This window comes from Pyxicephalus adspersus, chromosome Z (genome assembly GCF_032062135.1).
Source record: "Pyxicephalus adspersus chromosome Z, UCB_Pads_2.0, whole genome shotgun sequence".
NCBI classification, from domain to species: Eukaryota; Metazoa; Chordata; class Amphibia; order Anura; family Pyxicephalidae; genus Pyxicephalus; species Pyxicephalus adspersus.
This window is the reverse complement of record NC_092871.1, coordinates 19112101-19125225: the sequence shown is the minus strand read 5'-3', so window position 1 is coordinate 19125225 and position 13125 is coordinate 19112101. Positions and strand designations below refer to the sequence as shown.

General features: G+C 35.8%; 3 protein-coding genes across 3 annotated transcripts; all 3 read left to right on the top strand.

Moving 5' to 3' along the window:
• The first annotated feature begins 343 nt into the window (after positions 1 to 343).
• LOC140343960 (olfactory receptor 5AR1-like) lies at positions 344 to 1315 on the top strand. Its single transcript, XM_072430867.1, has one exon. The coding sequence runs from the start codon at positions 344 to 346 to the stop codon at positions 1313 to 1315; it is 972 nt and encodes a 323-aa protein (XP_072286968.1).
• A 6855-nt stretch (positions 1316 to 8170) lies between these two features.
• LOC140343958 (olfactory receptor 5V1-like) lies at positions 8171 to 9118 on the top strand. Its single transcript, XM_072430865.1, has one exon. The coding sequence runs from the start codon at positions 8171 to 8173 to the stop codon at positions 9116 to 9118; it is 948 nt and encodes a 315-aa protein (XP_072286966.1).
• Positions 9119 to 11710: 2592 nt separating this feature from the next.
• Positions 11711 to 12643, top strand: LOC140343957 (olfactory receptor 5AR1-like). Its single transcript, XM_072430863.1, has one exon. The coding sequence runs from the start codon at positions 11711 to 11713 to the stop codon at positions 12641 to 12643; it is 933 nt and encodes a 310-aa protein (XP_072286964.1).
• The last annotated feature ends 482 nt before the right edge of the window (positions 12644 to 13125 follow it).

The window sequence follows — 13125 nt, the reverse complement described above, 5'->3', positions numbered from 1 at the left end:
ATGTATTGTAGAAATGTACTGTTTTTTTTCTTTATTTTGCTGGGACATGCACTTTAAACTGCTGATTTAACTATTTGAAATCTTTGTTCTTTTTTTATTTATTTTTTATATTTCTTTTTTCTCTTTCTTTATGCTTTTTCTATGTTTTTCATGCACTTTGTTTTTTTCATGCATGTTCTTTCTTTTATATCCCATATACAGCTGTTATAATAAAAATGTTTATTTGCAACATTTGTGTATATGAATAGAGTTAAATGTTCATCACCATTTTTATTACAATCAAATGTCAATGAAAAACCAATTTTTTGATGTTACATTTTCAGAATCAACCTGTTAAACAGATATGAACATAAATCCTTCAAATCACTCAGCCATCGTCTTCTTTATTATTAAGGGGATTTCAGATGTTCCAGAGCTTCAGGATCTGATCTTTGTTCTTATTCTGTTTATTTATCTCCTCACTCTTGGTGGTAACATGACCATTTTGATCTTGGTCTGCTGTGATCGTCATCTCCATACACCAATGTACTTTTTTTTGGCCAACTTGTCCTTTTTAGACATGTCTTCATCCACCATCACACTACATAAGAGTCTTGCCATCTATGTAACAGGGAGCAAAATTATTTCTTACCTTAGCTGCTTGACTCAAATGTATATGTTTGCTTCAATAACAGGACAGGAGCTTTTCATATTGACAGCTATGTCCTATGACCGATATGTGGCCATCTGCAACCCTTTACGCTATCATGCCATCATGAACAATAAGACCTGTGTAGTGTTGGCCGTGTCCTGTTGGGTGTTGAGTTTCACACAAGTCATTCCACCAACTGTTAGTGTATCAGGATTTACATGCTATATTTCCAATGAGATCAACCATTTCTTTTGTGATATGATGTCCCTTACAATGATTACTTGCAGTGACACTTCGGTTCTACAACTTCTAAACTTTACCGAAGGATTAATTGTCTCAACGCTGACTCCATTCCTTCTGACATTTATCTCCTATGCCTTTATTATATCTACTATATTAAGAATTCCAACCAGTGCCGGTAGGCGTAAAGCCTTCTACACATGTTCCTCCCATCTGACTGTCGTAGTACTTCTCTACGTGATTCTTACTTGTCAGTATATTATTCCAGTAGTTTCTACAGACTCCAAAAAGTTCTTCTCGCTCTTTAACACAATTGCAGTCCCTATGCTAAATCCGATAATCTACAGCCTAAAAAATAAAGATGTGAAATCGGCTCTTCAAAGGTTTCTAAGAAGGTGTAGTGTAAATTGCGGCTACACATTTGAGCTAAAAAGCGGTGTTTAGCTTTGAGGTCCAGCTTTTGGAGAAAGGGTTTCACAATTGGACTCCACAAAGGTGCCCCCAATACACACTAAATCTATATATATATATATATATATATATATATATATATATGACCAGATTTTATTTGTATTCCAATTTAGTAGCTTACATTAGCTTGATTATATATTTTGTACAACTATAAAAATATCAGTTACCTAATTATTTTAATGACTATATTTTTTAATAGTTATATGTCATTTAGAAAAGCCTAAATATTTTATATAGTGACATGATTTGAGTTTCCTTGTATTATGTATTTTCCATAAGAACACTGTGTACTTCCCAAAAGTATAAAGTAAAAAAAAATCTGCAAATATAATAAAATTCTAAAACAGTGAAGGTGTCTGAAAGTTTCATGTCTTCTTTGGCTTTAATGTTAATGTATCAAAGCACTCAATTAATTAATACAATGGATTTTTATTTTTTAAAAACGTTTTATTGAATTTTGTAACTGTAAACGGAACTCACAACACAGAAACTTGCTTATTGAATCAGGGACGGACATAAGGCGGTAAAAAGTGTGCTGCTTTACAAGGACTCTGGACCCCACTCCACCAACAGGGGCCCCCAAAATGGCCCCAAATCAGTTCAGTGGGGAGCTTCAGGTCAGGTATGCACAGGGGCTCACTGTTGGCTATATCTGCCACTGATTGGTGTAAACGTAGATACAGAGCCGTACACTCAGAAAAGAGAACAATAAAAATAATGGGGGGTTATAGGTGTTCAACATTCAGATAGAATAGATAGTTAGAATTCTGTAGTCTATCAAGGGACAATTCTGAAGGAGGGCTGACAATGGTGCATAGGACTTCAGGGCGACAGAGGCATCATTGTCATTCTACAACAAAAAGTTAGGATCTATATGAATACCTGGCAGGGTCATCCAATATTGTTAATTACTTGTAGTGTTTTGAAGAGGATAAAATCTGGGATCATTATGTGGCATCCCTACTCTAATTACAGAGCAATATTAATAAAGTCTAAAAATTTTCAGTCTTCAAGTTGTGAGCAAACTTGTTTAAATGAATCAGGTGTCTAAATGTGTCTAAACGTCATCCAATGTAAAGCCCAACTAAACCTAAAGTTGCACAACGCAAATTCTAATGGTAATTAGTGTGATAGGTGAATACAAAAAGTGTATAGAATCAAAGTAGTAGACAGCATATTTGATTCAAAGATCAAATGTTCTTGTACACTGCAATACAGTTATTTCCACTCATTTCCAAATTCAGCCAGGTGTAGGGTGGATCAGATGTTACGATGTGACACCCAAAGTATGAAGAGCAATAGATGCCAAAATATTACTGAGCACCTCTAAATTTAGAAGGTCAAATGCAGGTCAGAAGAGCAACTAAAGGTTCAATGCACCTGTTAAAAAACTCTAGGGGCCCATTTACGCATATGCGTGGCTACAGTACATGTGTATATGTATATGGTGTGTTTGCATTGCAAGTTACCATATGTTGTGTAAGAGCAGCCCATTCATTTGAATATACAAAAACCAGGCCTGCATTATTTTCTGCAGAGCAGACATAATGTAATGCTTCGCTGCATTGGGCAAGATACTTTGGGGTGCAAAATATTACTTATGCTACTGCTGGTCATATATTTGAATAAGCCTTAAAGATTTTTGAAAGCATTTGAAATTAAAGTAATATAAAAGTGGAATGTGTCTAGAAGCAAGTGCTATTTGTTCATCAGCACAAGCCTAAAGCCTATAGATAATAACCTTAACTCAAATTCAAACCTTTGGGAGCAGAAATGTATATATTTTCAAATTAGGAATAGTTCTTCTCTTCTTAAAAGTAGATCTAAATCTGCCATCAAATTTCATAAACAGAAATCTTCAAGGTAAATAGATATTTGTCTAATTTAAAAAGAAAACTGTTTCTACTAGGAAGGATGGTGCAAAAGTAAACCCCTGGGTCCCTAACAATGCTAGGTCTTAATGCAAAACTTTGAGGAACAAATGCAGGTACCAGGTGCTTGCCGTTCAAGTGTGTACAATATAAAATGAATGAAATGTTTCAAGGCCAGATTCCGCTACTGGCAATTTTATTGCATCAAGAACCTGGTAATTGATCTTATTTGATAAAATAAATAGAAGTATTTTAGGTGAAAGATATATATGATGATAAAAAAGTCTGTATTAGAAAGTGCGGACTTAGTTAAGGAAAGTAAATGAAAAATTAAGTCAATGTAAAATAAAATCAAATATATATCTAAAGTACCTGAAAATCCCCATTGTTTATGAATTTTGCGGAACCCCCTGCTTTCCACCTGAAGTATCAGGCTTGGGCTTTACCCACTTGCCTGCCTAACTGTGCAGGGCCCAACATTTTCTGCATCATGACCCCTTGTTCTCAAAGTACAAAAACTGTCTTGTGCTTCCTTTTTTGGACTATTGGAGAACCCTTTGGCTGTCTCAGTTTTTTAGGCTCTCTCTCTTGGTGCCAATATTTTCTTTGTCCTCCAATATCATTTGAGTTGCTCTGTATGGGTAGTGGCAATACCCACAAAACCCCTTTTCTTTACTCTCTGTTTAACAGTGCCCTTCTATCATTCCTCTTTTTGTCAGCTAATCAGAGCTAGGAATCACACTTACAGTATGCTATAAGAACAAGAACTGATTCTCATTCTGAGGTATATGTTCTATGTTAGCCATTTATATCTGGGCTATAAGATTGTGTTTTGGGTAGATCCTCCTTGTGCTAACAAAAGAGCTCTGACTTGTACAAGTATGGACGCTACAACCTCTGAAGGTGTCCTGTGGTATTTGGCACCAAGACATTGGCAGCAGATCCTTTAAATTCTTTAAGTTACACTGCTTATTCTATTTCGCCTCCTTCCCACCGTACACCCTCCTACTATCTCTTCCCCAGGTAATGATACGCATTTACTGAAACATTTGTGTGATCTAAATAAAAACACTATTCATCGGACCTGGTCACCATCCTCCATTTCTCCATTGACCAGTACTAAGGTATATGTGCTATGTTAGCCATATATATCTGGGCTATAAGATTGTGTTTTGGTGGTATAAAACAGCTTTTGTATTGGTTTATTCCAGCAGTTCCCAATAAACACTCACCAGTCACTTTATTTAGTACACCTTGCCAGTACTTGGACCATCTTTTGCTCCATATTTTGGTCCATATTATTAGCTAGTATCATGCAGTTGTTGCAGATCTGTCAGCAGAATATCCATAATGTGAATCCCCCTCCACATTCTAAAGGTGCTCTACTGAATTATTCTTCTACTGCATTATTCTTTTGAAAGTAGCCACCAGAAAAAGGGGTTCACTGCAGATATAAAGGGATGAACATGGCCAACAAGAAAATTAAGATGGACTGTGGCATTTAAACTTTTCTCAGTTGATACTAATAATGTGCCAAGAAAGTCCACACCAATGCACCACCACGTGCCTGAACTGTTAAATACAAAAAATACAACTGAGATATGCAACATGTTTATTACTGAACCACCAAATTATTGCTCTATCATCCAAATGTCATAGCAAAAATTGAGACTCATCATAACAGATATATTTTTCGACACTTCTCCTGTCAAATTTCGGCGAGCCAGTGTAAATTGTAGTCTGGATGCTTGTTCTTAGAGGAAAGCAGGAGCACCTAGTGTGGTATCCTGCTGTTGTAGCCCATCTGTTTCAAGGTTCACCGTGCTGTGCTTTCAGAGATTCATTTATGCATATCTCAGTTGCAACATGTATTTTTTGCATTTTCGGTTGACTTTCTATTAGATTGAACTAGTCTGGCCATTCTTCTCTTACCTCTGGCATGGACAAGGCATTTTTACCCAAAAAAACGCTGAATGAATTTCTTCAAAATCATTCGCTATTTGTTGTTAAATATTTGCAGTCCTGGACTAGATCCATTCCAGGTTTGCTGGATCACCCAGGTTTTCCTGTTCTATCTTCTCCAGTCTTGGAGAGCTTTAGTAAATGAGGCCCAATGTCAACTATGCTACTGGTCATTACACTTTGTTATACTTTTCTGGTAGTATTTCCTTTGCCTTGATATATTTCATAATCATTTCTTCCATTTCTTTTCATTAAAGTATGTTTTTAAAGAAAGTATATAAATTAATGAAAGTGAAATAAAATCCTGTTTAGTTATTACAAATGTAAAAAAAAAATGATTTGTCTGAAACCTAATTTCAAGGCAAAATGTCCTATGGGATCAATGACTTTCAAATACCCAATGGATTAATTAAATATGTACAGATGTATATATAAGACAAAGTAAATCAATCACTAAGTGTCAAGCATACATAAATTTCTTGAGCGTACATTATTTCCAACCACAAAATATGTTTTCTTAAGGCCAATCAAAGACTAGTTTTTAATAATTCATTGAGTTATTTGTAAATAAGTCACACTTGCAACTGGAATAGCCGAGGATATTGAGCCTATCTCCTATACTGGGTTTCCTTGTTCTCATGGGGCTGTTGGTACAATATTCATAATTAGGTGAATATAAGATACAAAGTCTCCTTAAAGCAGAAACTTATAAGGAGTCTGCTACCTGACTGAAAAAGTAAGTAAGTGAGTTGGTATTATGTTCTGAAATGCTATAATATGTTTTGATGATGTGTTGATTCACTAACGCAGTAGAGGCTCTTAAGTTTACTAAGTATATTTTTACCTGGTTTACCATATAAGCTGGAGCTGGGTTTATTCTGGAGATCCCATCATGAGCAAGTATACAAATACCATTCAAGCTTGTACATGATTGGATAGCTAATTTACTTTGTAACATTTACATTCACCTTACTAAGTGAAAAATCTCTTTAACAAATCTTTAACAATCTCTTGACCAAAGTGAATAAATGGTATTTCAATTTTTTTTCTGGATAAGTAATCATATATTATATAAGTAATCAATATTGCAATATATGCCAACCTTTTAATGAGAAATTATTTATTCTGCCTTTTCTGATCTGGTTCTAATAAATCCAGCTTGTCATCTAATTGATGTTCTGGTTATCTGCCATTATTATCTTCTGAATCAATGACCCAGAATGAAGATGCACCTCATGTTTACATTCAGCTTTACATTCAGGCAATTAACATGCTATAGAATGATATTAGCTTACATACTTTCTCAGTATAGATCCATTTTAATATGGCCATTGTACAGGCGTGTATGTTTTTTTTAGCTTTTTATAGGATATAATAAGCACACAATAAAGCTTAAATAAATAAGCTAAAATTATTTCCTTTGAAAATTGGAATCATTTGTAAACATGTCTATGTTTGTTGTTATAATTGTCCCCTGACTCCCTATGTCTCATGTTTTAAGTCTTCTTGCAAGCAGCATCTCCCTGACCTTGAGAGAATAAGTATTGCTATTCTAAATGTCATGTTTTCTGATGCTTAATGGCATAGGGCCCTTCTTTTGGCACATAAATGTTTTATCAGCTCCAGAATACAAGAAACTGACTACAAGGTTCTAACCCATTGGTAAACTACTCCAGAGAGGCTTCTTAAATGGTTTTTATCCTTCTAAGTGGAATGCTGGTGATACCATCAGGTTGTGAGCATGGTGGTCCATATTTGATTGGAAAGTCCACCAGTATTAGAAACAGGCCATTGACATTAGAAGAATTATTTCACTGCTAGTAATGTATATTTTGTTGAAATTTAGAAATATGTGTCCTATAGCCAGTAATCTTTAGTCCTCAGTCCTCAATTTTTCAGCCAAAACAATAAAACCTAACATTGGGTAGATCCTCCTTGTGCTAACAAAAGAGCTCTGACTTGTAGAAGTATGGCCGCTACAACCTCTGAAGGTGTCCTGTGGTATTTGGCACCAAGACATTGGCAGCAGATACTTTAAATTCTTAGGTTACACTGCTTATTCTTTTTGGCCTCCTTCCCACCGTGCATCCTCCTACCATCTCTTCCTCTGGTAATGATACACATTTACCGAAACATTTATGTGATCTAAATAAAAACACAATTCATCAGACCTGGCCACCTTCCTCCATTGCTCCATTGACCAGTACTAATATACAAATGCACATTCTAGACACATTCGGCAGTAACATTTTCTTGGGTGCTCTAACTGGTCTGCAGCCCTATGCCAAACCACTATAACTTTTCTCTCATGGCTAAGATTAGTTTTTTTCGGCAATATACTGATATATAATAATATACTAATTAATATATATCACCCCTTGACATATATCATAGTATGAGATAATAACTTTTTTTTAACTTCACCTGTCAGTGTTTTAAATGCTTTGGCTGATCAGTATATCTTCAAAAAGAGCTTTTGAGGATTAAGCTCACTCAACAAGTTTCCTTCCAAATGTATTCATAAGGGAAAAACAATAAATACAAAATTATTCGTTTACAAAGGTTGTTCTGCAGGACACAAAGAAAGATATTGCTGAATGGCCAGACAGTACAGGTAGCCTTAATAAGTGACAACAAGCATCAACCCAAAGTGGCGGTTGTATCCAAGGGGTCGTTGCAATTTAAATTCCCAGTGCATGCCAGGGAGCTTATTTATTCCCAATATAATATTATAAATCCCAAACTCACACATGAAACATATCTCTACATGAACTGCATAAGGACATAGAAATCATTTAAGGTAAAAAGGTCTAGAAACAGGTGTACTAATTCACATGAATGTGCCCCTTCCTGCCATGATATTTATTTTCAAAAGTTTGTTTATTCACACCAACTGTGTAACATTATTATTTATTTTCCTGTTATAGGTATTGGGGTTTATTGTTTAACCAAATTATACATGTGATTAAAGTATTCCAGTTCAAAGAACAAAGTAATGTACTCAAGTCCATTAAATCACACCATGGTGACATTTTTCTATATTAAAGGCATTACGGACGTTTCGGAGCTCCAGATTTTAATCTTAATCCCAGTCCTACTTATGTATTTTATTACTCTTGGCGGCAACATGATCATTCTTCTGCTCATCTGCTTGGATCATCATCTTCACAATCCCATGTACTTCTTCCTGGCCAACCTGTCCATTGTAGACATGTCTTCTTCCACTATTACTTTGCATAAAGTCCTGATCATCTTCATAACTGGAGATCACATGGTCTCATACCCAGCATGCATAACTCAGATGTACATTTTTGCATCCTTGATAGGACATGAGCTTCTACTTTTGTCTGCAATGAGCTATGATCGATATGTAGCCATATGTAACCCTTTGCGTTATCACATGATCATGAACAGTAGAGTTTGCTTGTTACTTGCTGTCAGCTGCTACTTAATGGGCTTTATACAAGTCCTTCCTGCTATTACAATCTTCTCAAGCTTCACTTGCTACACCTCTAATGAGATCAACCACTTCTTCTGTGACATGGTACCTTTAATAAAAATTATCTGCAATGACACTTCTGTCTTTGATATTGTGTTTTTATTCCAAGGAATCTTTGTTATAACACTACTCCCTTTCCTTTTTACCTTCATCTCTTATATTTTTATCATATCCACCATACTGAGGATCCATTCCAACACTGGAAAGAGAAAAGCCTTCTTTACATGCTCCTCACATCTAACTGTGGTCATTCTTCTCTATAGCACACTTGTCTCCCAGTACTTGACACCGACATCATTGGGAACATTGAATGCAAAGAAGATGTTCTCTCTGTTCAATACTGCAGCAGTTCCAATGTTAAATCCTTTAATTTATAGCTTGAAAAATAAAGATGTGAAATCAGCTGTAAAGCGTAGGCTGGGATTTTGTAAAATCATAGGCTAAGGAATGTTATGATTACCATCATTGGTGCCTAGGTATTCTGTTTCAATTATCTTTTAAATATAAATGCCATTGTAAAAACAAATTTGAAAGATAACATTACTTACTTAAAGATTTTCTCTAGACAAAAATACCAACACCCTACCATCATCATCACCTTTCTAACCTATTTCCTTTGGACAAAAATAGATACACCCCATCATCATCACCACCTCTGGATCCTGAGCTGCTACACTATAAGTGATATGGACAACTAAAAATTAATCTATTTCTTCTCTACAGAAGATGTAAAAAACTAGGGTCAAAAATATTAAGACACTATTAAGTTTTCTTATTTTTATGGGCTTCAAATAGGTGGTGGAGTTGCAAGGGGAAGTCTGGAGAGAAACTTTACGGCTCGTCCAGACAGGCAGTGCAGTAGGGGGTACTGAACCATTCACTACCCTTTCCATTGATTCTCTGTGGTTGGCCATGGAGGATATTCTACATCTGGGCAGAGTTCATGGGTATGAGGAAGAAAGTAACACCACCAAAACCTCACCGCCTTCCTGGACTCTCCCTTATTGTTAATGATATAGGTGGCATGGTGGCTGAGAGGTTAGCACTTTTACCTTTGCAGCGCTAGGTCCCAGCTTCGAATTTTGGCCAGGACACTATGTGCATAGAGTTTGCATGTTCAACCTGTGTTTGTGTGGGTTTCCTCCGGCTACTCCGGTCTCCTCCCGCATTCCAAAAGCATGCAGTTAGGTTAATTGACTTCCCCCTAAAATTGACCTTAGGCTGTGTTAAAGACATTTGACTATAGTAGGGACATTAGATTGTGAGCCCCTTTGAGAGACAGCTAGTGACACGACTATGGACTTAACTGCCTAATATGTCAGCGCTACATTAATGCTGGGTAATACTAGTTAATAATAATAATGACATCCAACACTGGATCTTCATACCGGGGCAGTATATGTTGAATGATTTACTCACTCACAAGTGTATAAAATAAAAACATTTCGTTCACGCTGCATTTGTTTTCATTTTTACATTTCCTTTATGTTCCTATGTTTCTGTTATTATTTTTTTAACCTGGTGAATAATGCAAACTCCTGCTTGTAATACATTCCATTTCCTATTTTGACAATGCTCGCACATTGGGCCTGATTTGTTAAAGCTCTCCAAGGCTGGAGAAGATACACTTTAATCAGTGAAGTGGGGTGATCCAGTAAACCTGGAATAGATCTGGTCCAGGATTCAAAACAATTGCTAGCAAATAGCAAATAGCAAAAATCCAAAAATCTGTAGATGAATTGCAGAATCTGCAGAGTTTGCAATTATCTTAAGCAAACAGATTCCCATACATTTTAAGGTAGCCATATACTGAATAATATGTGCACAGCCAGTTAAAGGATAGATTTATTGCTCATATCGTTCGTTTATATGGTATAACTACTGTGCAGCCATTGACCAGCCCAACAAAGTGCTGCAAATTCACACCCACCATTTAGGTTGGCAAATGTAATTTAGCCAACCACCAGACAATAGTAACACTTCCCAATGTTCCCATTGGCTGTTAGGTAATTGGGAACATTCTCTGTTCACTGATTTATATTATTCTGTTGGATTGTATAGAAAGGATGGGGTTTCAAGCACTGGATCAGACAAAGAACGGGTAATAATGTTTAATGTTCGATCAACAAATCAATCAAAAATTGATTGGGTATGCTCAATTTACATTAGCTTTTCACAAGATTCTATGCTTTTTAATTAAATTGAAACTTAAAATAAACTCATTTATTGAAACATTACATGTGTATGGCTGCATTTTTTGGTCTTGTGAATGGAACCTTTATATCATCATATTTTGACTGACATTGAATTAAAAAAGCTGCATGGGATCATTAACCTTTACAGATACCTGAATGCTCAAGGGATTTATTATACAGTCAGCTCTGTCTGTATATATGTACTGTGTCTCAAAACAGTGTCACTATAAAAATAATATGCCTTCTATCCACAATCAAATACCTGCGTTCCCATGTAATTAAACAATTATTTTTATAATAAGCCAGTGTCTTTTCATTAGAAAGGATAATACTAAAATAATATCCAGGGTGGTTGTAATATTGGGCTGCAGGGCTCTCATGGGGCTGCCTATACACTATTCAGGAATAAATGATTATAAAGCACTAAGGAACATTGTAAGAGAAAGACAAAAAGAGTCAGCTACTTGATCAAGAAGGTGAGTGGATCAGTTAAAAAATAACTAATTCATAAATTATCTTTAATGAATTAAACAATTATACAAAATTATTTTTTTAAGTATATTACTAGGGTAGTATAAAAGAAAAATGGTCAGGTAAAGACTGGCCTAGGAAATATGGTGCATTTGCCCACTAGGTCAGTACATAAGAAAATGTAAATGTTTGGAAGGTAGCTAATATCTAAAGCACTCCTCCAATCAGGCTTCAAAGAGGGATGTGAATAGTAACTAAAGTAACCAACAGTAACAATGGTCTAACAAATCTTTAGAAACAGGGAATTTGTAATTTCTGTTCCACTTCTAACTGATTTATCTTACTTCAGTCCAGATAAAAGAAAATAATTATGGTTTCAGGTCAGTTTAATCATACCATGGTGACTTTTTTCCATATAAAAGGGATCACAGACATACCAGAGCTCCAGACTGTTTTTTTCATTCTGGTTCTACTAATTTATCTTGTCACTGTTGGTGGTAATATGACCATTCTTTTACTTATCTGCCTGGATCATCGCCTCCATTCTCCTATGTATTTCTTCCTGGCCAACTTGTCCATTGTGGACTTGTCTTCTTCCACTGTTACTTTACATAAGATCCTTCTCATCTTCATTAGCGGTAATCACATTGTTTCATACCCGGCATGTATAATTCAGATGTACAGCTTTGCATCTATATTAGGTCATGAACTTTTAATTTTGGCTGCAATGAGCTATGATCGCTATTTAGCCATCTGTAGACCTTTGCATTATCATGCTATCATGAACTTTAAAGTTTGTGCTTTGCTTGTTGCTGGTTGTTATTTGTTGGGTTTTGTACAAGTTCTCCCTCCTATCATCACCTTTGCAAATTTCACTTGTTACATTACAACAGAGCTCAATCACTTCTTCTGTGACATGGTACCATTGATGAAAATTACCTGTAATGACACTTCATTTTTGGAGAGGATGATACTTATCCAAGGTCTTTTCATTGTAACATTAATTCCCTTTATTCTCACATTCATCTCCTACTTTTTCATCATTTCTGCCATTCTGAAGATTCGTTCCAGTGCTGGCAAACAAAAGGCATTCTATACCTGCTCCTCCCACTTAACAGTGGTCATTCTTCTTTATATCATGCTTGTCTCCCAGTACTTGACACCAAAAACCTATGGGTCATTAAATGCAAAAAAGATGTTCTCATTGTTTAACACCGCTGCTGTTCCCATGGTAAACCCTTTAATTTATAGTTTAAAAAACAGAGATGTAAAATCAGCTATGAGACGAAAGCTAGGACTTTGAAAAAATCACCCATCCACAGCAGAACATTTTTAATTTCCCAACATCCATATGCCACCACTTTCTAAGTGAAATAAATGCTTAAAACTAATGGGTATGAGGGAGCATGTGACCTATCCACATCCTTCTCATGTCATAGCCAAAGGGGCAGCACAGTGGCTCAGAGGTTAGCATTCTGCAGCAAAAGGTTCAAATCTCAGCCAGGACAATATCTGCATAAAGTTTGCATGATCTCCCTGTGTTTGTGTGGGTTTCCTCTGGGTACTCCAGTTTCCTCCGGCATTCCAAAAACGTGCAGTTAGCTTATTTTGCTTCCCCCCATAATTGGCCTTAGACTGCGTTAATGAGATGGTCAACATTTTTTATATCGACTAATTTCATATCAACTTTTTTACTTGTGTCACCATGTTGTTTTTGTGTATTTTCTTTAAATTGTCATCTATAAAAAAGGTTATTTTCATTTAATGTATCTATGCAAAAACGTA

Bases quoted from the DNA above. Each gene is read 5' to 3' on its own strand.
- LOC140343958 (XM_072430865.1), top strand. From the start codon at position 8,171: ATGTACTCAAGTCCATTAAATCACACCATGGTGACATTTTTCTATATT.
- LOC140343960 (XM_072430867.1), top strand. From the start codon at position 344: ATGAACATAAATCCTTCAAATCACTCAGCCATCGTCTTCTTTATTATT.
- LOC140343957 (XM_072430863.1), top strand. From the start codon at position 11,711: ATGGTTTCAGGTCAGTTTAATCATACCATGGTGACTTTTTTCCATATA.